Consider the following 27,201-nt stretch of genomic DNA (forward strand, 5'->3'; position numbering starts at 1 on the left):
GAACATAATGGATAAACCAAATGGCCATACTGGAAGACACTGTGTTTATTTGAAGGTGAATTCTCTCTGACCCCATGATCCAGTCCCTCCTTGAAAAAGGGGTTAGGTGGGTGCTTCTATGTCCTTTGCCCAAATCAGCCTCCTCCTCTTTTGCCAGGCAATGTTCTTTTCTAAACCAATATTGATTCCTTCAGCATAATTTCTCCTGAATCTCATGTTTTCTACACCTTCTTCTGCCAGTAAATCCTCTTCCTTTCCTCCCACCTTCCATCCCTGTTTTTTTTTCTATATAACTAGAACTGTAATCCTAATTATGTGTATACAAACAAATGGCTCATTTAATTGCTAGTAAGTTTTGTTGAACTCAATGAGTTCTGTCATCCTATGGCAAAGGGATGCTTGTTCTAGATAATACTTAAAGCACAGCTAACACTACATAAATATACCAAGCAGGAGATAAGTGAGACTTTTCATAACTGGAGGAATGATATTACAGTCAAATAACTATTTTCTTGTTGATATGTAGATGAAATACCAGAAAGTGATGATGGTGACGACCTGTCTTCTGTCCTTCATCAAAGAGCGAAGATGCCTTGGCGAGCATGTGGGAAGTATCTTAGCTCTGCAGGATTCCTCCTCTTGCCTTTGCTGGTTCTTTCACAACTCCTAAAACATACAGTTATGGTGTCCATTGACTATTGGCTTGCCCACTGGACATCTGATGCCATTTCATCCAAGGTGGGAAAGAACTGCTCTCTTAGCGAGGTATGGTGTTTCTAACCTACCGGAGGGAGGGGGGAAAGACGTTTCTCCTAACATTGACGTCTAGTTGCAAAGTAATATATTTCTCATTTACTAGTAGCTTTACAAAATTCACATATTTTCTGTGCAGATTTTTTTTTACTTTTTTAATCATTAAAGGCTTCAGAAATAGGGTGTGAAAAATAATCTCAATGGAGATTACTGCTGGTTTTTATATTTCTGATCAGTAATAATCAAACTAGAAATGGCTTAAATTTATGCTTCATAACAAACTGAATAGATACTTCTTTAGACAGCTTTTTGCTTATCTACTAAAGCTTCACAGAAAAAATTGAATTATGTGGAGGAAACATAGGAGGACTCTAAATACAATCCTCAAGGATTGTAAGAGGGCTCTCACAAGAATAGAAGATGCCAACCCACTGTATTGCTGCAATCTTAAATACTCTTACTAGGGAGTAATCCTATTGAATGGAATGGAACTTACCTCTGAGTAAACGTATGTAGGATTTCATTATAAATCTATAAATGGTAGCAGGTGCTGTCTCTAATATCTCCATTTCATGGTCCTATTATGTTAAATAACATAATATGGACAATATACCTAGTTAAATCTCCAGCCTAGCTCCCTCTATAAGGCAATGGAAGCTTTTAGGCTGTTTCATGCTTTATTTTTTCAACACAAATATTAATCTCCATTGTAAAAAGCACATATTTCTTAATGTGAAGAGGAGTGGGGAAGTGTTTTGAACATAGTGTTGATACACTTGAGGGCAGAATGAGACATTGGGCTAGTTTGCATGATCAAAATAAGTCCTTATTTAAATTGTGGCATGTGTCAAGGGGGCACCCAAGGGTGGCTTTTAGTGTCATCTGAACTCAGGTGACATGGCTTGTTAGAGAGGGAAATAACTCCCCAATAACCCATGGGCTGTTGTAGCATTGATGGAAGGTTGTTTACCCCTCCAACAAGTCATCCCACCCAGGTTCAGATGACTCAACAAGGCACACCCGGGTGGTGATTATGGAGATTGGGTCCTGCACATGTCCAGCATGCACCGTGCAAACCAGGTCATTAAGGAAGACATATTGTTACCACCAAAAGTGCTGTCTCCATGTTTGTTTTCCCTGTTCCCCATAACATCTATTGAAACTCCCTCGTGGTATGAGCATCATCGTGATGTGAGTTCCCCTGCTCCACATCACTGATACACATAATTAATACACTTTTTTATCATAGCCATTAATCTTCATTTCAGAAAAGCAACCATTACTGTTATATTTTCTAAAAGGGGTAATTTCTCTGCACATCCATTATTTTCAATTTAAGCTATACATAGCTGTGACTATTGATCTTTAAAATTACATCTTATATAAATGGCAATGTCATGGAAATTTTGTATGTGGTAAAAGGAAAGACATAATTGATTCAAAGAAGGTCAGCATAATTAGCTTACTGTTTTAAGGAGGGACTATTTATTCCTGTGGGTCAGATGTAATGCTGGCATTATTTAATTAAAATTCAGACTAAATAATTCCAGAAAATTTGTGCTTATAAACAATCTATTTTTTTAAATAAGAATAATTAAATGCTTTGTCTGCCTTGCCCCACAATGACTCAGGACAGAGAACAATTTAAAGATACATAATTAAAACAGTAGTCTATTTTGTAACAATGGTTACAACTTATTTTTAATGTTTAATTCCAAGCATTGTCAAATTAAATGTCTGAGTCTTATCAAATCTGAACTGTAAATGCTGAATGCTTTATCTCCACAAGTATCTGTGACTATGTAAATGAAAAGAATATATTCTGTGGCAATTAATCCTATAGTTTTGAATCATTGTAAAGTACTTGGGTGTTTTTGCTTCAGTCATCTTTTTCCTCTTGTTTAGGAATCCAAATTTAACCATTCTCCCTATTCAAGGATATTCAGCATTCTCTGCTGCCTTGGGATTATATTATGTCTTGTAACATCGATAGCAGTAGAGTGGACTGGTTTAAAAGTTGCCAAGAAACTACATTGTTTTCTGCTGAATAAAATTATTTTGGCTCCAATGAGGTATTGTAATATATGGAATAAGAAATGAGAATGCTATGACAATAGAGTTGCATGTAATTGCCAGTTAGTCTTTCATATGCAAATAATTACTTATTGTTTAGTTACTTGTTTTATTTACTGTTTAGTGCATTCAGACCAAAGGACCTCAGGCATACAACTGGATTATGAAAGTATACACAGTTTTCTGTCTTGACATTCTAAAACAAACAAAAACATGAGTAGAAAATTAGATTAGGATGAATTGCCTAATTATTATTATTATTCTAATCACCATTCCCACTCACTACCTTCTTTACCACTTAATCCAATGAGCCCGGCCCGATCTACACCAAGCAGGATATGACACTTTGAAAAAAGTTTAAAAACTGTATGTGGTGTGTGTCCCAGGCCACAACAATTGTCATTACTGTTATAAACTATTTTAAAGCAGTAGATTAGATCCTGCCATTACCTTAGTTCATAATCCTAAGAGTCTGTAGTTTCTACCCAGCCCAAGATGCCCTTTGCTCAGCCTAGTCCAGTTCCTAGTCGCACTCCAGAGAATTCTGTCTCCATCTCAATTAGGGATGTATGGATTTTGTTAAATCTGATCCATCTCTGGTTTGTAGATTGTCATGCCTCCTTCATTCTGTCATCTGCTCACTGACCGAATTGGTTTGGTTTTGTTTTTTACCAGAATATCATTCTAGTTGTGCTAATTCACATTAGTGCTAGTGCACACTAATTAGTGCAACTGCGTTAGCAATTACACATGTGCACATTAGTGTGAATGTGCACTTGTGCAAATGCACTCTTGCACCCATGCAAATTAGTGCTAATTCCCCTAAAAGTGAAAAACTTATCCACAAGTCTGCAGAAACTGCGTGACGTAGGAAAAATAGTCTGCTGGGGAATCTGCAGTTCAGATTCTTAAAAATCCAAAATCATTTGAATCCATTGTGAATTTCTCCAACATTCCTAACCTCAATGAACTCCACCTTACCCCACCATACATACTCATTATTCTCATATCACAAAATGACAGAGCTTGAAAGAACCAAAAGTCCATCTAGTCCAGCCTCTTGTCCAAAAGGACTGTTTATTCACCAGCTTTCTTCCTTTTCACCCAGATCAGCCCATGCATTCATATTACAGTTTGTCACAAGCAGAGAGCAGCAGGCACATTACAAGAGATGCTGACCCAATGAACTATGCTCATCTCTACTTCCCCAAGCCTAGTCCTAGATCTAAGTCCAGTCCTTCCCTTTGGTATCCTTCAAGTACAGTGTGATATACTGTTCCTTTAGAGCTTACTCTGCTTTTGAAGTTAAGTTTCTGTTTCCTAGTTGACTCTCAGACAGTTCAGTAAAATGCTCACCATGGCTGTTTGGTTATTCATAGTAACCAAACTCAGTTATTCATAAACTCATAAGACTCTGTACATTACAGACCCCATATGAAAGAGAGCTTTTATTGAACAGAAATGCATTACATTTTCACTTAGTATATACAATTATTTTCAAGATATATTCATTCTTTAGATAATGAAGAATATTTCCTTTCTTTTAAGCCTATTAAATTTTGATAATGAAGAGGAAACTAATATCATGTTTGATCATAACAGAAGAAAACAATAATGTACATTTATTTACATCGTGTTGGCAAAGCAATTGCTAGTTTCCCATCAAATTCATCTTTATAATCCTCGTGAAACACAGTGGCTTTTTACAGGACTTGTAGAGGGAATAGTATAGTATCATCAGAGAGTTGCAAAGAAGTTGCTAGAGACCTGATTAGAAATTTGATTTCTGCTACTGAAATACAAGAGAGAGATGCAAGGGAACTTAACTTAAATAATGATGAAGGCACAAATTCGTCCTTATTTAGTACATTTACTATTATGTATTCCTGATTATGCTTTATAAAGAAGTAACTGACTTGTCAGACCATAACATAAAAAAGGATTTCTATATAGCATATGCAATGTTCCCTTTTCCATGTTATTACTATGGTTCTATTAAAATGCCATAAAGAAGTCAAACAGTTTACACACGTTTCAAAGACTTGATAACCATGTTCAAAAGAATCATACATCTTAAAGTGGGAGATCAGATATTTGAATGCCTTCCCACATCAGAAAATCCTTGTCTATGGAAAGCTAGCATGTCAAGGAGAAGAGTTTAGACTAGCATCTCTTCTCCTTGACATATTACCTTTTTCGATGTATGAAGTTTGATGTTAGAGAATTTAAATGTGGAATTATCCACCTGCAATCTGAAGTGTCCCAGTCCTTAGAGGGAAGTACTATGTGTTTTCATCTGAACTTGAATATTGAAATCATAATTAATTGCCATTTAATGTGCCATGGGGCCAGCTATACCCTGAACTATATATGGAGGGTGGACCAGCCCAAATAGGCCCTTTCCTATTTGCCCTTCCCTTCCAATGATATTTCTGCTGTTACCAGGTGGAATTATTTTCCCCAACTGCCTCCACCAAACAGCCTTAAAGCCCTATGGGTCTCTTTTAAATACCTTTAAGTAGTATACTTTTAGGCATGGGATGAGTAACCCAACAAGAAAAGAGACCACACAATTTTAGCAACAAAATTAAAGAGAAATCTGGAGGAAGAATTCAAAGTTCTAAAATACAAAGGCTCTTATTACATTGCAAAATAACTGTTTTATAGATTTCAATATATAACATAGTTTAGAAATAAGTAAAATAGGCATGTTAGTTTTAAAACTTCTTTCAATATCAAGCTTGGTGGTTTTTATTGCTTATTACAGGTTTTTTGAAACAACACCACTGGGAAGTATCTTGAACAGATTTTCAGCTGATTGTAACACTATTGACCAGGTACTTTATAAACATTTTCACTAAAAGTGAAGTCTGATTTTCTCAGTCATTTTTCATAGAATTAATCTTAAGTCAAGCTATATTCATTGGACAATATGAATAATGCTTCTATGAAATAGTATGATAGTATTTTATACATTTCATAGTAATACTATGAGAACATACGTATGGTTAGATTCCCATAAAGAAATCTTTACCTTTTTTTTCCTTTAGAATGGAAAAGAAAATGGGGCCTGAACAGCTGCATTCAAGGGTTCACCGTTGATTAATCCTGTTCTGACTTTCTGCTTCAGCACATGTCTGACAATGTTTGACAATGCCTGGGTTCAGATTTCAAGGTTCAGATATAATGCAAAACCATAGTTTGTGCTAACCAAATGAAAAATCTACACCATAGCTTCCAGATATACAACAGGCAAACCATGGTTTTAAGCTGCTTGTCTGCTTTTGTTTCCCATCTGATCAGGACTCATCTTCATAGTTTTACTCCAGTTAATGCAGCCTCTTGAGGTGCAATAATGGCCCTGATTGTGGTTTGTCAAGAGTCTGTGAATTCAGACATAACAGCAAACCGCAGTTAACAGAAACTGTGATTTTCAAACCAAATTCAATCTGTAGTTCCTGATCTTTGTTTGTTGTCTCTAAATCAACCATACTTAGTAGGCAGACTTGGGTTCAGATGTTAAGACTAATCATGATTTAGCTAAACCATGTTTTTGTGTTAATCTGTATCCAGCCAAGATGTTGCTTATTTGCTTCACATTGAACTGTGCCTTAGGCCTTAGCTAGACCTAAGGTTTATCCCGGGATCGTCCCGGGGTCATCCCTGTTCATGTAAATGACACACAGGATATCCTGGGAGCAGGCAGCGATGATCCCGGGTTAAACCTTAGGTCTAGCTAAGGCCTTAGTTTCCTACAGGAACTGTTCCCACATATGCTTTTATCACACCAAGTATCATTATCCACCTACAAATCTAGTTAAATATTTAGCTTTCTCCAGCTTGGGCTCTCCCTATAGTAGTTGTGCTGTTCCTAAGGGTGTGATCATTTGCTCAACAACAAAAAACATTATAGGAAGAGCTCCCCGACATTTTTCTTGGAAGAAAATTCAAAAATTTAAGATTTTTATAGCATCCCTTCATTTTTGCCATCCAGAACTATTGATATAATATATGGGTTATTCATATATTCTTGAGCTCAAGGGGCCTTACTTCTAAGTAAACATGTTTAGGATTTGGTTGTAATTGCTTTGCAAAACAATACTAAGTGGGGTTTGGGGATCCTCCAAATCCCCGCTGGCTTGCACCACCCGGGCAAGCAGTGGGGATGGGATGGACCTACCTTTTTTCTGCCACACAAAGTTGTTTTATTCTATTTTCCACCTCACCACTGGTTCCAGTGGAGTGGAATTAGTTGTGCCAGCTCCAAGTTAGTATCAGGGGGTTGGTGATCCTGGGACCTCCCTGGCCAATGAAGAGGTTTTGGATCCAGTGAAACGAAGTCCACCTTTGACCTGCCCTAGACATGCCCACTTTTCGAACCTACAGTTCCTTACCACTGGTGGGGATACCACCAGCAGTAAATTTTTACACATGGAGCTTTTCTACAGGCACAACTGAGTCCTCCAACACAGTAACCTTTTCTCCACTAGTGAAGGGGGACTCGCATATCATCATAACTCCTCTTGGGTAGCCATCCATGATTATTAGGATTGCCCTACCCATTTATAAAGTTCTTCCATCCCTATTTATGCAGAATTAGCTGCACTGAAGTGCATTTGATGAATTTGTTACCTGTTTATAACTTCACTCATTTCATAGATATACAGACTAGATTCTGCTTGAACAAGTAGCCATACATATAACATTTCACCTGAATCCGCCACTGAATTGTTGAAAGATCTAGAACTGGATATTAAAAACAGTATATTACTTCATTGTGCAGGATGAAGGAAAACACTAAACGAATTGTTAGTTTAATTTAATTTATTAACTTGTATGACACTTGATATTTATCATTGTTTTATTGTGTGTGTTTATTTGATTAGCACATTCCTGCCACCCTGGAGTGCTTGAGCCGTTCCACCTTGCTCTGTTTATCAGCTCTTGCTGTGATTTCGTATGTTACACCAGTGTTTCTCATAACTCTAATTCCTCTTGGTGTCATATGCTATTTCATCCAGAAATACTTTAGAGTAGCCTCAAGGTAAGCATTTCACAAGTCCTTACAATGTATGAAAAACTGATTTGCTTGTTTGCATAGATATGTAGATGTCACAGTGAGGAACCCATCTTTGAGCTAATGAATATTCTCTTGATTTTCCTCTAAACACTTGTCTTATTTTTACTCTTTAGAAAGGGCACCATTTTAGGCTTATATGTAATTTGTTTTATTGTGCTAAACACTCCATTGATTTTCACAGCTATTTCAAACTTCAAATATATCAGGAGAAAAAAATCTGGCTGTTGCTATTGTTTTAAACAAACAACTAATGTTTGTTTTCAGGGATCTGCAGCAGTTGGATGACAGTACCCAGCTCCCATTACTGTCTCACTTCTCAGAAACTGTGGAAGGTCTAACAACTATACGAGCATTCAGGTATTTTTATTGTTGCACTGGATTTCCAACACTGCATGGTGTTTTCTAGTTCTGTGCTACATAATCAGCTTGTCTCAATTTCTGTACTAAGACTTTGAACAATACAACTAATCACAGTTTAACTTCCCTACTGGTTCAAATATACTGCATGAAACAGTCTGTTAATATTGCAACTGTATTCTTCTACCATAGTACTGATTGCAAGATACATTGCAGAAATTAGTAAAATCTTTCAGTGTTGATGAGTAGTCTTCCTCCAGCATATTGGACATGATAGGTTTTAAGGGCACATTCCCTGAAAGTGGGCAGATATTCATCTGTAGTGCATCTGATTCTCACACTCCTCATGTGCCCACGGTACCATCCCAGGCTGTTCTCCTGATACAAGGACCATAGCTCAGTGGCAGAATACAGGCTTTACATGTAGAAGGTATCAGGCATCTCTAGCTTAAAATATTATATAGCAAGTGAAGGGAGAGCTGCTGCTCGTCAGAATAAACAATACTGGGCTACATCAGGGGTACAGAACTTCTGGGCCATGCACCTGATTTGGCCTATGGGGCACCCAAACCTGCACCACCTCTTGGAGTTCCTCCAGGGGATGAGGCTTAGGTTCCAAGCCTTGCTTCCTGGAGGAAATCCCCTCAGAGGACATCCTCAGTGCAATCCATCTCCAATCTCTGATCAAAGATGGCATCAGGGATTGGGACTCACCCACACCGGGGGGAGGGAAGAGTGGTCATTTGTCCCCATGCATGGGGGAGCCCAAACCTCTGCCACCAACAAAGAAAAAAGGGGGTGATGTCAGGAGGTGGGGCTACATCTAACTTGTGGGGTGGGGTGCAATATGGCTTCCACCCCAAAACTAGTTCTGCTTCTCTGGTCAGACCTGTGCCCCACCTATCTGTACCACAGGTGTCAATAATGTAAAAGTCATTATGGCTGGAGCTGCACTTTCAGAAATACCTGGGGGGGGGTGTTATAAAGAATCTGCTTTGGAACCTGAAACTGTAGTAATCAAAATGCTGTCTGGACACAACCTCATAGTCTGTTCCTATACTTTTCTAATATGTATGTTATTATATTCTTTCACCTGTGTGAGCTATCAGAATCCTGTCTTCCAATGTTAACACTTGCAATTCTGTTCATCAGTGACCAGGAACAGATGATAAGTTTGCCATATCTTGTGTCAGGAAAGTTGTTCTCATAATTCATCAGAAGGAGAACTCATGGAGAATTGAGGGTGGGCTTTTTCATGGGAACTTTGTTTTGGGGTGTTTGGGCAAGTATTTGAGGCAGCTTTTTATGTAGGGCTCCAAATACACTATGTGGAGCTATATATTATGGCACAAATTATTCCATTGCAAACTGAATCAATAAGTCCCACAGCAAAACACTAAAGAGCAACTGTCTAACAGATGAATTCATTCATGGGTAGAATTTTCCCACCAAATTGATTTGTTGTAATCCAGTTATAATCCCTGTAATAGCAACTGGGAAGATTGCCTTTGAAGAAGTTGAGATGGTTTTAGGGGGAAATTAATTATGAGTAATCTTTTAAGAATTCTCCCTGCTATTTCTGACTTTGTTAGAATCCCAGTGACTGGAACAAACTCTCTTCTTCACAGCTGTTTTGGAAAGTAGGGTTTTGGGAGAAGTGAACAAAGTGACTGAGCAGAAACACAGGTTGTGGGGTTTGTCTCCCTGTGGCATTACCCACATTTCTATTCCCTTAGGTATGTCTGCAGTGAGTATGTCTAGAGAGTAAAGAATGTTGGACTGAGTGGGTGTGGCTGGTGATGCTGTGGAAAGGAGCGAGTAGTATATATATGGGGGAGCTGAGTGGTCTGAGGTGTTTAGTTGGTGATTGGGTTTGGAGGGGAGAAGTGTTTAGCTATGTGATTTCTTGTCAGGAGGTGTGCGCGTCAAAGTCTTGTGTGTGAGATGGAGGCATCACACTCCCCTTCTTCCAAAACTCACCTTTAAGCTTAGTAGGCATAAAATGAGAAACAGTCAAATTAGAAAGAAAGCAGGGTGGGTGTGTTTTCATTAAGTCCCTATTTGCACAACTGCATCTTGCAGTATTTGTGTTGACTTGCACTGAGTCCTTATAGCCTGCTAGCTGTTTTCAGTTTATGTATTGCCTGGTTAGAACCTAAGCAGAAAAATTAGTTCTGTGTTTATGTTTTAATTACTATGATTATCACATATCTGTCAGGCTTCTAGAATCTGTTCCTGCTCATTGGCATTTTTCACATTCATTCACCACCAGGAAAATTAAACCTACAGTTCCATCATGTTTTTAATCCCTTATTTACTTTCTTTTAATTTCTAGCTGCCTTCCCTTGGGAAGAACATAAAAATGCTCTTGTAACCATTAATGCAACACTGACTGGAGCTTTGCTGGAGCAAATCTCATGCTGTCTCACTTACACTTTCATTGGATTAAAACATCCTCTCTAGATTTCAATCTGACATCTTGAATCAATTGCTGCCTGGTAGGAAAACTTTGAAATTAAGGCAAACAAGTTGAATTCTAACTAATTAATAAACCTCTGACCCAAACAAAAGCAGACATTTGCCAGTTCCTCTACTTTATTTACTGCAAAGCTTCTGCAATGCAATTTAGCTATATTTAGATGCTTCTTTTCAGCTGCCTTACTGTAGGTGACATTTGAAGTTTGGATTCTAATCTCTAAGCAAAGTACTCAGATCTTGAGTTTCTAAAATTAGCTCAGTAAAAGAACCAAGTTAAAGAGCTAGTTAGCACATCCTTGTATTTCTTGACCTCATATTATTAGCCGTCCCAGGTCTGGTCAACATAGACAATTAAAAGAAATCTATCTGGATCTATAGCACAAATTGTTTTTCATACATATATTATATATTTTTATATGTTACCATGTCTGTTTGTTTTTCATTTTGCCCAACACATAACAGCATTCTGCTTTATCTAATCTATACATAAAATGCAAACCTTTATGCCTAAGTAAAAGTTCAGTAGCAAAGAACTGGAATTATTCTCAGGGCACAATCCTATGGGTTGTGCCCTCACATGATATTTTGAAGGTAGGGCTGACATTAATATTTTTAACAGTCTTAGCTGTATAGTTCTCAGGATAACCTGCTCACATCCTCCTAACAATTGTTACCGTGGTTATACATGGAAAGGTTGTTGCCACCTATATTTCTTCATATCAGCTCCCTTTCTCAGCCATTTTTGGTCCAAGATTTACTTTCCAAAATGAGAACATAAGTGCCATGGTGTAACAGACCAAGCATCCATCTAGTCCAGCATTCTATTCACACAGTATTCAACCAGCTGTCAATGGGAAACCCACAAGCAGGACGTGAGTGCAACAGCACCCTCCCACCATGTTCCCTAGCAACTGGTACATGGGAACCAGTGTACATGTGTGTGTGGGAAAGAAGGTAAATGTTAGTTGTATACTTCACAATTGAAATAATACACATGGCTGCATAGGCGTGCGCAGCACATTTCATTAGGGGGTTCAGCCAGGGATTTTTTTTAAGGTAAACATTGATTAAATATACAGTAATAAAGGACTTTTTTTCATTCATCAAACAAACAAAATAAATGAAAACTGAAGTAAACTGTATTTTTTTAATTAACAAGTAATCTGTACTTTAAAAATACACATTTTAAAATGGAGACTCTGAATACCATTTTTTTGCTGTAGTGATAACCAGGCATATATAAAGATACAGTCAATTTTCACCATCTTTAAATTTAATCAGATAATGACCTAATCCAAACTTTCTAAAACAGATTCACATTTAAAACAGATTCTATCACATTAACAACGAGTGTCATCTTAAGTTCCAGCACCATACAAAGAATACACCATACATAAAATGCCCTAATAATGATTTTAAAAGATTGCCCTGTGTGCTGCTGAGCAAAGAATTTGGAATGAGGTCCAGGAGAGAGACTTCTGGGGTGAATATAGTGAGGACGAGGGGTGGCTGCGAGCCTAGCATAAGAGAGGGCTGGCTGGCAAGATTTGGAGAACTTGTGGGAGTGTAGGAGATCTGGAAGTAGGGACATCTCTGGAAGGCCGCGAAGGGGCTATTGGCAGAAGACAGGAGATGAAGGAGAAAAGAGAGGATGGGAAACCGTCACAAGGGCACATCAGTCTTCTTTACTGATCAATTGTAAGCCGCTCCGGGAGCCTTTTAGGCTGAGGTGCGGGATAAAAATACTCTAAATAAAAATACTCTAAATAAAATAAGGGCAGAAGAAGAGGATTGGCGTAGGGGGAGCCCTGGGGAAAGAAGAGAGAGAAATGCCCCTATGTGTGGGGGTAGAAGAGGGAGAGAGGGTGCAGACAGGAGAGGTAGGAGTGTCCCGGAGGGGAGAGGAAACAGAGGTAATGTTTAGCCTTGAGGAGAAGCCTGAGGGGAGACATGATAACATTCCTCAAATACTTGAAAGATTGACACACACAGGAGGGCCAGGATCTCTTCTCGATCATCCCAGAGTGCAGGACACGGAATAATGGGCTCAAGTTAAAGGAAGCCAGATTCCGGCTGGACATCAGGAAAAACTTCCTGACTGTTAGAGTATGACAATAGAACCAGTTACCTAGGAAGGTTGTGGGCTCTCCCACACGAGAGGCATTCAAGAAGCAGCTAGACAACCACCTGTCAGAGATGCTTTAAGCTGGATTCCTGCATTGAGTGGGGGGTTGGTCTTGATGGCCTTATAGACCTCTTCCAACTCTATTATTCTATGATTCTATGAAAACAGTAGTGTAGATCCTGCTTGAGACACCTGGGCCCTGTACACCTAGGAAACCCAATGTATGTTGTTCAGTATCTAAATTATAGCCAGCTCTTGCCAGGGCTGGCCCAAGACATTTTGCTGCCCAAAGTGGAATAGCAAATGACATGACCCCCCACCCCACCCCCAAACTCACAGTGCAAAGCCAGTAAAGTCATTTTGGCACTTGAGGCCAGTGGACAATAGCTTATTATGCCATAATAAAGTTGTGAGTCTTCCAGATCTCACAGGATACTTTACGGCTTTTGAACACAAAAGAAGAAGAGGACTATACCACAACCTGGCCTTGTGGGTCATGTAACCAGCAAGTACAGTCCAGAAAGGAAATCCAGACACAAGCAATTCAAGCCAAACCACACCACATACCCACATACTGTATTATTTTGCCCCAGTCCAAACATTGGTGCTCATATCCCTTTTTGCTGCAGTGCCACTTCTGCCCCCTTGACCCAGATAAGGGGCCTGGGCAGCTTGGAAGAAGCAACAAGTAAAGAAGGCCTATGGCACTCCACTGAACATGTCAACAGCCAGTCTACCCACTCCTCCCCTTGCCAGGAGTCACGCTGCCTATAATGGCAAAGTATAGTAATTGCCTGGGCATCTCTCTCTGCATAATCAGGTAGTAGCTTACAATGGTGTTAAGCAATTTTAGAAACCATATGTAATAGTCTTATAGACCCCTTTATGTCTTAAAATGCGTTGCTTCAGTTCAAATGGCAGATATATCTTCCACACTGACAGCTGCTACATTCCTGATACTAGACCAATAGTATATATATGATTCAACACATGTGAGGAGTTTCACATTTTAAACTCATTTAAGGTGCAAGCCTGTGCATATTTAGAAAGAAAAGAAGTCCTACAATTCTCAGCATACCCCAGCCAGCCATGCCGGCTAGGGGATTCTAGGAGTTGAAGGACTTTTTTCTGTCTAAACATGCATAAAATTGTGCCTTTAACTTATCATGTCACACTAACAGGAATACAGGAATCAAATAGGATTTCCTTCTTCAGTGGGACACACTTACTTAGGAGTAAGTACCATTTTGTTATAGGAAAGGATAATATTTTTTAATTAAAATTTAAAAATAACTATCACCTGGTATCATCATTATCTACTTATATAGCACCATCAATGCACATGGCGCTGTACAGAGTAAGACAGTAAATAGCAAGACCCTGCCGCATAGGCTTACATTCTAATATGCACAGGCTTGCACCTTAAATGAGTTTAAAATGTGAAACTCCTCACATGTGTTGAATCATATATATACTATTGGTCTAGTATCAGGAATGTAGCAGCTGTCAGTGTGGAAGATATATCTGCCATTTGAACTGAAGCAATGCATTTTAAGACATAAAGGGGTCTATAAGACTATTACATATGTACAGAGTTTTCCTATGGAAGACCTGGCTGGTTCACTGTTGTAATTATTTGATTGGGACTGAAGTAGAGGGGCACTAATTTTGCTGTACTTATTGTCTTTAAATATGGTTAAATATCCCAGTGTGGGATGTACTTAATATGGTTAAATATCCCACAGTTACCTTGCAATTCTATTTCTACAATTCTTTTTCTCCTGTCCTTTCTTCATCCTCTCTTCATTTTCAGGCTGCATCCGGTGAACATTTACCTCAGAGTAAGTTTGATTGATCTCAGTGGGGCTTACTTCTGAGTAGACATACATAGGATTGTGCTGCAGCTCTGTTTTAAAGTGACACAAGATGCACACATCCAATGTTTACCAAAAGAATGGCTTGAAAGAAGGGGGTTGGACACCCTAAAATAAGCAAGGACAGATAGGAATTGTTTTTGCATGCATTCTGAAAAAGGTGCTGCTGAATGAACCCTCCTTAGCCAGGAGGTCCTGGGGGGGGGCATTGCAGTTCTCCCCTCTTCCCCCTTTCTTTTCTCTTGCTGAAGACCAGACTGGGGTGGGCGGTGGGGCAGCGATGAGGAGAGAAGGCACGCAAACATGCAGCTTCTCCCTCTTTCTCCCAAACATTACAGTACCTGCAGGGCTGATGGGGAGAGGAGGGCAGCAGCTCTGAAGGGGGGAGGGCCCCAATCTGCAGCTCCGGGCAATCTTACTGGGTAGACCATCGGATCAACAGCCTCAGCTTTTCAAGGAGGCATTCCTCCCCTTCCTCCCTCCAGTTCTCAAAAATATCAATACAGCAACAGCTGAAATGTGCTTAACACCACAATACCAAGAGGCTTACTCAGAAGTAACTCCCCGCCACCTTGGAGAGGATTTGCTTCCAAGTAATACTTGTCAAATTAAAAACAAAAATAAAACACAGCTTTTTATCTCTCCCAAATTTGTCAGAATTGGGAACCTAATTGCCACATATGAAGACTACCAAAACATATTAAAGAAACCCTTTTGGGGAAAAAAATATAACAGAAGAATAGGCAAAGATTTTATTCTCTGGAAAGTATTTAAGCTGAGCTCACAGAAGACAAGACATTTTACGTTAAAGAAAAAGAGAGAGCTACAGATGGTGGGAACCTCCTGACGTGTGCTTATCCCCAGGATAGCAATACGGCACAAACACAATCCAAAGCCCATGTTTCCTACACAAAGCCTCCCTTGGAGTAGAGCTTCGTTTGTTCTAGGGGGCTTTTGCAGGAGAAGCAATCTGGGTTGGGCATTATTAGAGGTTGCGGAGGGGGAGGCGGGCGAAAACCAAGCAGCTGAGGATGGGGAATGGACACGGGGGCCACGTACCTTCCCTGGCAGCGCTGCTGGCCTCCCGCTGCTACTCCCTCCGCCTTGTAAGGTGCTGCTGCTGCTGCTTCTCATCCTCCCTCCTCGCGCTGCCCACAGCTCTGGCCCTCGCGCCGCCGCGCCTCGTGCTTCTTGCTGTGCAGCTCAGCCAGCAGCCGGAGTCTTCGGCGCGCTCTTGAATCGCGCGAGATCTCGGCTGCTGGCTGGGAAGTCTCGCAGGAACTCTTGCAAGCCTTCCTACTTCCTGTGAAAGTTGGCTGGGCAGCCGGAAAGCAAGGCTGCAGAGCAGCTGCGGGGCTGGGCCGCGCTTAGAGGAGCTCGAGCCAGAGCAGCGGCGCCTCGCTTGTCCTCTCTCCCTCAAGTGGCTCACTGTGCAGGCGGGGCAAACATGGTGGCGGCAGCGGATTAGGGGGTTCATTTGAACCCCTTGAACCTGCTGTGCACACGCCAATGCATGGCTGTCTAAAGCGGGGACCAATAAAATCATTTAGTTCAGGATCTAAAATTACCTAGCTGCACCAGTTTGCCTCTGATAAGTAACATAGAGCTATCAGGACTAGTAGCCATGGATAGCTTTCTCCATCAAGAATTTATCTAATCCTCCTTTTAAAGCCATCCATTTAGCGGCCATCACTTATTATTAAAATGCTTATTTAGCAGAAGCAAGCCATTAAATCTGATTTGTTTTTACTGAATGGGCAGTCACTCTCAACACCTGGATATCTTTATTTAATGGATTATATTAGTGCTTTCTGGTCATGTGTCTTACATATTTAGGAAAATCAAATATTTCCATTGTTTTCATCTGTGATTTTTCATTTTCTTTTTTAAAGGTATGAATCCCGCTTTAAACAGAAGCTTCTTGAATATACGGATTCTAACAACATCGCTTCCCTTTTCCTTACAGCTGCCAATCGCTGGCTGGAAGTTCGGATGGCAAGTACTTTGCTCTGTTCTATATAGATGGCAGGAAATGACCTGTCATTTATTCTTATTAGCTGTTTATTCTTATTAGAAGCAAACACCATTTCATTCTTGAAATCATGATGGTGCCATGATCTGTCTCTGGTTAAAACGTGAAACTGCACATGCTCAGGCTATTGGTTTTTAACTCAGAGTTGGAAAACTATATTCTGTTTGGTTTTTTGCTCTAACATATCATGAGTATGAAAACAGTTGTAAAAGCATGGAATGGGGGGTGTACATGTGTGTGTGGGTGAGAAGGTAAATGTTAGTTGTATACTTCACAATTTAAATAATACACATGGCTGTCTAAAGCAGGGAAACAATAAAATCATTTAGTTCAGGATCTAAAATTACCTAGCTGCACCAGTTTGCGCATCATCCCTATAAAGCCTCGTTCCAGGAAGCATCAGCTGCCTTTCCCAGAGGATCATGCATAAAGAATTCTACAGGGTCCAAGGGATCATCCTCACAAGATGCTGGCGTAGTTGTTGCTTTAATTGTGCTTACTTGACCTGGCCAAATGATCCTTTGTTCACTGCTTCAAATTGACCAGAAAATAAACCGGCTTGAATATTATCTCATGCTTTTTGGCTTGTTGGGGAACTGGGTTTGTTAACACACATTATGTGTGTTATACTATACAGTATGTAGGGCATGGGAGTCTTTAGTAAAAGTACACAACAAGAAAGTTATAAAGTCTTTCAGTCTCAGCTATTCCAAGGATCTGTTGTTTGAAGTCATCATAAATAGCTGAATTGTTGATATCTTATCAATAGTGTGGTAAGAGTAGTGTGGTGTAGTGGTTAGAAAGTCAGACTAGGACTGAAGAGACCCAGGTGGTGAGGATAAAATTGGTAGGGGGAAAACCATGTGTATTTCTTGGAGGAAGGGTGGGATAAAAATACAGTAGAGTAAAAGAAGAAGAAGAACTTCTTCTGTGCCATTATTATTATTATTATTATTATTATTATTATTATTATTATTTCTTCAGGAATATATTGGGGCATGTGTGGTGCTCATTGCAGCTGTCGCTTCAATTACGAACTCCCTGTACAGTAAACTCTCTTCTGGTCTAGTAGGCTTGGGACTCACATACGCTCTGATGGTAAGTAAATTGAAGAGGAGAGGCTTCATCAAGGTGTTAAAGTTGCTATTCAACCCACATTTGTTTCCCACAGTATGCAACATGTGATAGGCCTAAAACTTCAGTTGTCTAATTGGCTGCTGAAATGAACTGGGAGAAATAAAAGTGCATTACTGATAATGACTGACTACAGCCTCACTGTCAGACATTTCAGTGGCCTGAATAGTGTTCAGATATTTAGACTTCTGGATAATGAGAACTTTCCTTTTCTTATGAGACCAGACAGTGGGCAGTAACCAACTGATCCATTTCTCTTAGTGCAGATATCATTGTGCTAGTGGAAACTAGGTTCTGGACTATGTGAAAGAGGAGTATCCAGCTTAAGTTACATTTGCGCAAGCGTAGCTGTCTAAGTGGCTGTGCAAGTGGTGGTGCAACTGCTTGCCCAAGCAAAATACGCAAGCACAACAGATCAATTCAATGGAGCTCTGTTAGAGCTATGTGAGTTTGCAGAATGACACTGTTAAATACTGCCCATTGACTTTAGATAAGTCTAGCTTTTGAGTTACAGACACAAATCTTGCTTCGCTGTTTATTTTAGGTATCTAACTACCTAAACTGGATGGTTCGCAACCTGGCTGACATGGAACTCCAGCTTGGAGCTGTGAAAAGACTCAATGGCCTTATAAAAACAGAGGCTGAAAACTATGAAGGGCTCCTTTGTGAGTATGATACTATATAAGCTGCAGAAAAGACTTGTTAAAATGTTTAATAATTCCTAGTAAAGTGAACTTTTAAACAATCATATATATATTTTATATATATTTGTGTATATTGCTTCCCATTGCTATAGCTCCAGCACAGATTCCTCAGAACTGGCCAGACCAGGGTGACATTCAAATACTAAACCTGAGTGTCCGCTATGACAGTACTCTGAAGCCTGTGCTAAAGCATGTCAATGCCCACATCTCTCCAGGACAAAAGGTAATACAGAAATAATAACTTAAGGAGATACTTTTAGCTGTCAAAATCAAACTTCATTTAATTATTCCAGAAAAATTATTCCTATTTCAGACAAGATAAAACAATATTAGGCTGCAATCCTATACATAGAGCGATATCAGACGAGTGTTTTATCGTACACTCATTTTATCGTACACTCAGGGTTTTTTGAAGGTTCTTTTAAGGACGCCTTCCACCTTCTGCACATCTCCCACTCCTTCTGGTCTTGTTTCTGCAACAAAATAGACCCCAGTAAATCCAATTTTTGTGGGGGGGGGGAAGCAAAATGTGCCTTCATTTCCTGCTGTGCGGAGGAAAAGCAGCGCTATAAAAACGCCCACTGAATGGGCCATGTGGTCACTGTTTACTTCCTCTTTCTTCCCCCACGTCTGATGATGTCCCATAGATAGCTGGAAGTAAGCACAACTGAACTCATGAAACTAACTTCTCAGTAGATATGCATAGGATTGCTGTGTTAATATTTGCTATTATTTGATGCTTACTTATTAAAATGTTTTCAGTTATACTGGCACCTCTGCAATGTGATCCTAAACATGTTTACTAAGAAGTAAGCTCCACTGAACTCAATGGCACTGAGCTCCATTTCCCTTCCTTATATTAACTCAGACATTATCAGAGTCAAAAACGTCAGGTTTACAACAACAACAACAACAACAACAATTTAATGTTTCATTTATCTTTGGTTGCTGAATTTTCAGTGGTCTTTAGTCACATTCCCAACCACTGGGTGGCATCCAACATCATGCAAACATCTTCTGCTTGTGAAATGGGAGTTCCCCTTCTTCTCCTCCCCATGCTCTTCAGAATCTCTTCTGGAGGGTTCCCAACCCTGTGGAGCAGATTTGGGAATATGTAGCAAGACTGCGAGGGGAGGGGGATCCATTTCATTGCCATTGTCCATTCTGACTGCAGTCAGACACAGTTGGATACATCCCTCCTGCCTAGACACACCCTCTAGAAGAATAAGCATTGCAAGTAATACTCCTAAACCCCAAGCTGCTTTTAGATGATTTATGTGCCGCCTCAAATGAATCTAGTCTGCCAGTGGAAATATTAACTCTATATTAAATCTATATTTGCATTACTCACTTTTAAGTTAATATTTTCTCTGCCATTTCTGTTATAAACTTGTTTTATTTCTGATTTGCAGATTGGAATATGTGGGCGAACAGGCAGTGGAAAATCATCTTTTTCTCTTGCCTTTTTCAGAATGGTTGACACTTTTGAAGGTAAGGCTGTACCTGTGCAGATACCTGGGTACCTGTTAGCATTTTGATTTTCTTATGTCAACATTGTTGCTGGCTTTATTCCAAATGAGAACATCTGTACTTTGCTCATTTCTGCCACATTATCTCCCAAGCTGACATAAAATATTATTTGACTTTGGCTATTTGCTCTCCACTCCCAAATAATACAGCAAAGAACACGTGCTTTTCTTTTTAAGCCAGACTTTAGATTTTGCTTCCTGCATGATGATTAACATTTTGCCATGTATGTGCTACTAGATGTGGCTATTCTCACCAAAGTCAGTAATAAATTGTTCATTTACTTCAGCAGAGACAGAATTAACTGAGTATCTTTGTGTTCTTATGGCAAATTCATAATGAGAGCCTACTTTCATGATTTAGCAGCTTCGGTGGCAAAGCAGCTGCAGATGCTTTCTGAATACCTTAGAAGTATCAGTATCCCACTCCAACATAGCCTGAACTCACTACTCACAGACTTTTTTTTGTGGCCCAGTGGTTTAAGAAATGTAAGAGGCAAGATGTTATAGATTCATGCACAAGCATAGTTGGATGTTGAGTACTGTGACTGGGGTTTCACTCATGGAATGGGCTTGGTTTGCCCTTCCCCCTGTACCCCCGAAAATCTGCCCTGGATGGTTGGGGAACCCCCTGGAACACTGTAGAAAGGGGGCAATTGAGGTAAATCACACACCCTTTCCATTTGCAGAAACTTCCACTGATTTGAAGACAAATCCATCCACGGATCTCCTTCTGTTCACAGAAAAGCATATTTTGATCCAACTCAGTTGATGCAAAGTTCCATATCAGGATCGCAGCTTTCATTTTTTTAAAAGATAGTTTCTACCTCTTTTGGTTGTGAATCTGCAAGCAATTTATTTATTTATTACATTTAGGCTTGTGTATGAGACCTTGGAGGACAATATAGGCAAAAGTAGCTACTTTTAAGCTGCAATGATTTCAATGGGAAATGGTTAAGCATGTGTTTATTTCTCTCATTTAACTCAATGGGACTTAAAAGTGTTTTAACTTTGGCTGATTCATGGACTGGCTTATTCTGAGCTACCTACAGCTCTTCTAATTACAGTTGCATCTTGCATTCAGTTGCATTTGTCTTAGTACCATTTATTTCAATAAGAGTTAGGTATTTTTAACTGGGCACAAAAGTGTATCCTAACTTCTGCATCCTATATACCTATGCAGTAAAGAGTAGTCTGAGTTGCTGTAAATACAGTGGCATCCCATGTGAGATACTGCTGTCTGGCCGTTTGCCCATGAAATGTCCTTTAACTTCAGTGTAATGTAATGTGATTTAAAAAGTAGGCCACATGATGAACAGTATAAACACCATTAATTTTCTGTTTTGAAAACAACAACAACGACAACAACAACAACAACAGGAAGGATCATTATAGATGGCATAGACATTGCCAAGCTTCCCTTGCAAACACTGAGATCCAGGCTGTCCATCATTCTACAAGATCCTATTTTGTTCAGTGGCACAATCCGGTAAGTGTTAAAATGATCATGTAAGTCAATGATGTTGAGCCCTTTTTCACCCTGGGGGCTAAATTCTATTTTGGAAAAGATCTTAGGAACTGCATTCCAGTGGTGGGGGTGCCAGAGCCAAAGGGGGCAGGCCCAGCAGACTAAAAATACCAGCATATTATAGCTTAAAGCTCTTACTGCCAGTAAATAAGCATCAAGAGAGGCATTTCAACCTTTTAGAGTCAGGAAAAGTGACAAGTGGTTGAGGGAAAGGGGCATGGTCTTTTGGCAACTCCTGGAGAGCTGGATTTGGCTACCAAGCCTGCAATTTTGCACCCCTGATCTAAGTAATCGGAAACCACCATGATTATGGTCTGCACTATATGTTCAGGTGTTGCAATTTGGATACAGATGGTTGTTATAAAATCATCCCTAGCTGCTGCCGGAACTTGCTATTCCACTATCTCTCAATGGGCAAAGAGAACTGCCGTCAATAAAAGAACATACTAATGCTTTGATGCGTTGCTTTGGGCTTGTTCTACAAGCCTCCCTGGGTCCCAAAGACATAATTGTCTGAAAAGAAGATACACAGCAGAAATTTCAGGGTTTCTGGATATGCTCCTCCATTCCATCCTAATGGGATTTTCTTTTATGATATGCATTTGGATTTTACGATATGTGGCTGATTATTTTCAGTGTTTACCTGAACATGGCATGAGTTATTTATAATAAATGAAATGGCTGTCTATATTTATTTCTTCCAAGCAATTTTATATTTAGATCAGTGCTAGACATGTAGTCACATTAAAAAATAAACAAACAAACAAACAAACCACGGTCTCTTGTTGGACTGGCAGTCTTTGGGATCCTGTATTTTAAACTGCAAAATAAAATACACAGATAATTATTAAATGACGCTGCTCACTACATGTAACAAAATGCTAAAAGATTAGATACTATTTGGTTGTTTCTCTTTTCCAGATTTAATTTGGATCCAGAAAAGAAATGCACAGACAGCATGCTGTGGGAAGCTTTGGAAATAGCACAACTGAAGCACGTGGTGAAAGCTTTACCTGGGGGGTTAGGTAATAACTCTTTTATGTGTATATGTGTGGGGGGGGTATCATGGAGGGAACTGGGATCCAGTGGAAGCTTCCTGCTTTCCAAGCCCTTGTGGGGAGAGGAATCCCTGCTATTATCTCCATTTGCTTTAATGGACCACTATCTGGTACTATAAATTACATATATGCCCCCTAATCAAGATTGGGACTGAAGTGAGAAGGGGGGAAGGATTAAAGCCTATTGCATACATTCAAGAACCCAATCCAGATTAGGCCCCCTGTACTTACACTAGAGTCAGGCTTGGCCCATAGTCATTTCAATGAGACAAGTCATGACTTTTGTTGGATTTTGCCCAAATTATGCTTCCTCTCTTTAAAAAAAATGGGAGGGAACAAATTTTAGGAAGCAAGCACTAAGAATAATTAAGATAATTACATTATACTGAAAGAAGAGAAGGGATTATATTCTGGGAAAACACCCCAGGGACAGCAGAAACCCATAATCCCAGTCCCTGGAGTGTCTGAACTTGGTATTTTATTTATTTATTTATTTATAAGGATTTTTATGCCGCCATTCAGCCAAAAAAGGCTCTCACGGCAGCTTACAAAAGTATTTCTTGACAGTCCCTGCCCACAGGCTTACAATCTAAAAGACATGACACAAAAGGAAAGGGGATTGGGAGGGAGGAGGAGGAGGGGGGAAAGGAAAGGAAATTCAGGCACTACAATCTTAGATGCAAAGTTCAGCAGTTACAGTTGGTAGCAGGAGGGAGGGGGCTCTCAGCTGGAGCTGGACCCAGGCACGGTGGAGAGGTGCCTGGCTGCTGCTTCCTCCCTCACTGGTGGCCTCTGCAGAGACGGTAGCAGGAGGGAGGGGGCTCTCAGCTGGAGCTGGACCCAGGCACGGTGGAGAGGTGCCTGGCTGCTGCTTCCTCCCTCACTGGTGGCCTCTCCAGAGACAGTTGGTAGCAGGAGGGAGGGGGCTCTGAGCTGGAGCTAGACCCAGGCACGGTGGAGAGGTGCCTGGCTGCTGCTTCCTCCCTCACTGGTGGCCTCTCTTGGTAGAGGTGGTTGGGGTTTTGAATGGGGATCCAAGTGATGTGTAGCTGTGTGAATGGGATTTGTGCATGTGTGTTTGCATAAGGATTGCATGGAAGGATTGCCTATTGTAAGTACTGTCCGAGTTGTGAGTGTGTGTATGACAGAGAGGGGGGGGGGGTGTTAGGTGGGATAGGTATGTCAAAGAATATGTCCATGAATTTTCACAGGTCTCCACATCTCTAAATATTAATTTTATTTTAACCAGATGCTATAGTCACAGAAGGTGGAGAAAATTTCAGCCAAGGGCAAAGACAGCTGTTCTGCTTAGCCAGGGCATTTGTACGAAAGACAAGTATTTTCATCATGGATGAAGCCACAGCATCTATTGACATGGCAACTGTGAGTTTAGTGTGTCAAGCATCCTTCAGAAATATAAAATTCCTAAAAACAAAACAAAATTAGCTAGATTATAACTTGTGTTTAAATTTATTGGAGTGACTGAATTAATTAACAGAATTTTTTTTTTTGCCTGCTTGTGTAGGAAAACATTCTTCAGAAAGTTGTAATGACTGCATTTGCTGATCGTACTGTGGTGACAATTGCAGTAAGTATAAATTCATTGTATTTTGCTACTGAGATACTATGTATTTGTAACCTAACTGTAACTTTTCCATTAACATAGCCTTTTCACCCTTGCTTCTAAAATAAAATCTAATTAAAGTGAAAAGTTTTCTTTCATTTTCAATAGATATAAAATATTTCCGATAGAGTGACAAGAGAGGATTCTTTCTGTAGAAAAATAGACTGTAACTCTAACAGATTTTTAAAAACATTTCAATAGACTCATGTGTTTGGACATAAGATGTTTCACTTAATTCAGGCAAGTTGCATATTGCAAACAAAAAAGAACAAGTCAGCAATGATCCTGAGCAGTGCCCAGAAGAGATCCTCGCTTGGGAATTTCTACGAAGCCTTTCCTGGCAGCATTTCCCAGATGTCTTGCTGGTTATTTTTTTGTTTCTCAACTAACATGAACTGGGATCTCCAACTGGAAAACTGCATAGAACCCAAGTGTTTACTTCAACCATTTTTATGCTGATTCTGAATCCCATTACCTCTGAAGTATTTCATCAGTTGTAGGCTTGAAGAGCAATATTTTTGTAGATCAGGATAAAATCTGCTTTTCCACTGGGGAAAAAAAAATCCTGAAACTGATTGGCCACAACCATAATCTTACTGTTGAATTCTTGGTACTTATGAAATGCCCAGCAACTTCCACCAACACAGAAAGGGGACAAAAATTTTGAACACAAACAGGGCTTGGAAGCAGTTCAGGTACTTAACAGAAGCTTTTAAAGTAACAGAAGCTTTTAAAACGTATTTAGTGTATTCGGGAGGGCAGGGCAGGGTAGGAGACAGTTCAATTTATTTTATTTATAATGGGTTGGATTCAGATCCATTCTGGATCAAATGCACTGACAGAAATGGAATTCCCCTCCCCTTCCTTCTCACAGCAGCCCCTCCAGCCCCCTGAAAATGCTACAGAGCATTTATAAGACTGCATGGAGCTACACGGTCTCCATTTCAGCAGAGAGACTTTCTGCAAGCAGATCCTTAATTCTCATGAAAAGTCCCTTCCTCTTTGGATCCAACTAAAAATCATTTATATCCATATTTCAGTCATAAAGCGTTCCTCAAAGTAGCTCAAAGCAGAAGTTAAAATATAATAAAATCAGGAGCAGTATAAAACAATCAAACCAAACTAGGAACTCATCAAAAAAATTTTAAAAAAAAGATCTAAACAGTTTGCCTAAATCTTAAAAGGAAAGGAGCTAACTGAACCTCTGTAGGGAGGGAGTTCTATAACCTGGGTGTCATTGTAGAAAAGACCCTGTCTTGTGTTATCAGGCTCCACTAGGGGGTTGTGATGTGGCTCGTTGGCTCAGAATGAAGTAATGATCAGTGAGTGAAGAAGCTTCAGGAGAATGAAATAAGTTTTCTAAGATTTGTATTTTGATAGTAACATGAATGATCTAAAAGTTCTTCTTTCTTAGATGAATGTCTTTCGTAATTTGAAATTCTCATCATGTCTAATTGTTTTGCAGCACCGGGTGCACACTATTCTCAATGCAGATATGGTTATTGTAATGAAGAGAGGAGTTATTCTGGAATACGATAAACCAGAAGTTCTGCTGGAACAAGAAGACAGTGTGTTTGCTTCTTTTGTCCAAGCAGACAAGTAGTTATAAATAATTTAAACTTTTAAAAGTGCAATTTTATTATCCATTTTCTAATTCTGTAAATTACCTGTAAATAAAAATAGTGATTATTTAATAATAAAGGGCTCAGTCTCTCCATTCTCAAGTAATAAAAAAGAATTGTTTTATCTCTGAAGTACTAATACCTCATTTTGGTCTATTAATTTTTCAAGAAGTAGACTTCCTAGATAGTAATTATTGTTCATTTTAATCTGCATCCCTACATGATTTATCCCATAGTCTCATATTGATCAAACAACTTAAAATAGCAAAATGATAAAGTTTAAATTATGAGACATAAAGCCACCCTCAGATTTCAGACTTAAAACTGCAGTTAGCCAGACCCACCTTAGCCATCAGTCAATACAGATATGTAGCATAAGTTGAATGGATAATCATACCTTGAACTATGAAATATAAAAAGAAACAAACTATTGAGGGGCAGCCATGATACACAACAAATATGAGCCACTAACTATAGTCCTTACCATTAATGATGCAGGCTCTGATTATAAGCATGGGGGATGCAATCCAATTCCTAATGAGGTTTTTGGACAATCTATTACAAGTAATTCCGCAACTAAGGTAGCCACCTATGCATTGCCAAAAAAGAGGAACTACATGCCCCCACAAAAAAGGACAGTAATTTCAATGAAATTTGCATATAATTAATAGATGCAAATTTTGAAATAATTACTATAATTTGAACAAAAACAATAGATGGGTGACATCAGAGTCACTGCTCCCTTATTTTGTGGTTCTTTGGATTAGATCTGGACTAAGTTAGTTAATCTTAAATGGGCAATGTAGAGTGTAGTGGGTCAGGGAACAGAGCCATGTTGCTTAACTAACAGCACAATCCTATACAATCCTAGTCTATTTAGTATAAGATGAATTAAATAGAGCTTACTCTTGGGAAGTGGGTACAGGATTTCAACTTATGAGAGCAATCCTATGCTCCCTGGGAGAGCAGCCCTGGGACCATAGAATAGTTTGGATTCCCCCCTAAGAGGTCAGAGACAGTACTCTGACCTTGGAAAGGGAAGTCAGAGATCTGCTCCCCACCCTAAATCAGATAAACTACTAATGCTTTGCCTCTTTTCCCCACTTCAGTAATACACAGCATTACATACACTTGAGAAGGTTTTACCCTTAAAGGCAGCCTAAACAGCATTTTAAATAAATAATTAAAAAAGTTTCCTTTTCAAATCTGAATAGTATCAATAAGTAGATACAT

General features: G+C 39.6%; 1 protein-coding gene across 1 annotated transcript in view; it reads left to right on the forward strand.

Annotated features, from left to right (window-relative positions):
* ABCC8 (ATP binding cassette subfamily C member 8) overlaps positions 1 to 26,046 on the forward strand; it is a 94,623-nt gene extending 68,577 nt beyond the window's left edge. The window contains exons 25-39 of the mRNA XM_063117211.1: positions 527 to 765; positions 2,659 to 2,825; positions 5,594 to 5,663; positions 7,713 to 7,870; positions 8,171 to 8,263; positions 16,633 to 16,735; positions 17,757 to 17,870; positions 18,451 to 18,571; positions 18,703 to 18,833; positions 20,023 to 20,101; positions 21,517 to 21,625; positions 22,586 to 22,689; positions 23,972 to 24,105; positions 24,248 to 24,310; positions 25,812 to 26,046. Coding sequence (XP_062973281.1) covers positions 527 to 765; positions 2,659 to 2,825; positions 5,594 to 5,663; positions 7,713 to 7,870; positions 8,171 to 8,263; positions 16,633 to 16,735; positions 17,757 to 17,870; positions 18,451 to 18,571; positions 18,703 to 18,833; positions 20,023 to 20,101; positions 21,517 to 21,625; positions 22,586 to 22,689; positions 23,972 to 24,105; positions 24,248 to 24,310; positions 25,812 to 25,949 — 1,823 coding nt within the window. The 3' untranslated portion in view covers positions 25,950 to 26,046. The remainder of the gene's footprint in view (positions 1 to 526; positions 766 to 2,658; positions 2,826 to 5,593; positions 5,664 to 7,712; positions 7,871 to 8,170; positions 8,264 to 16,632; positions 16,736 to 17,756; positions 17,871 to 18,450; positions 18,572 to 18,702; positions 18,834 to 20,022; positions 20,102 to 21,516; positions 21,626 to 22,585; positions 22,690 to 23,971; positions 24,106 to 24,247; positions 24,311 to 25,811) is intronic.
* Positions 26,047 to 27,201: the final 1,155 nt, after the last annotated feature.

The sequence above is a fragment of the Elgaria multicarinata genome, chromosome 2 (assembly GCF_023053635.1).
Source record: "Elgaria multicarinata webbii isolate HBS135686 ecotype San Diego chromosome 2, rElgMul1.1.pri, whole genome shotgun sequence".
NCBI classification, from domain to species: Eukaryota; Metazoa; Chordata; class Lepidosauria; order Squamata; family Anguidae; genus Elgaria; species Elgaria multicarinata.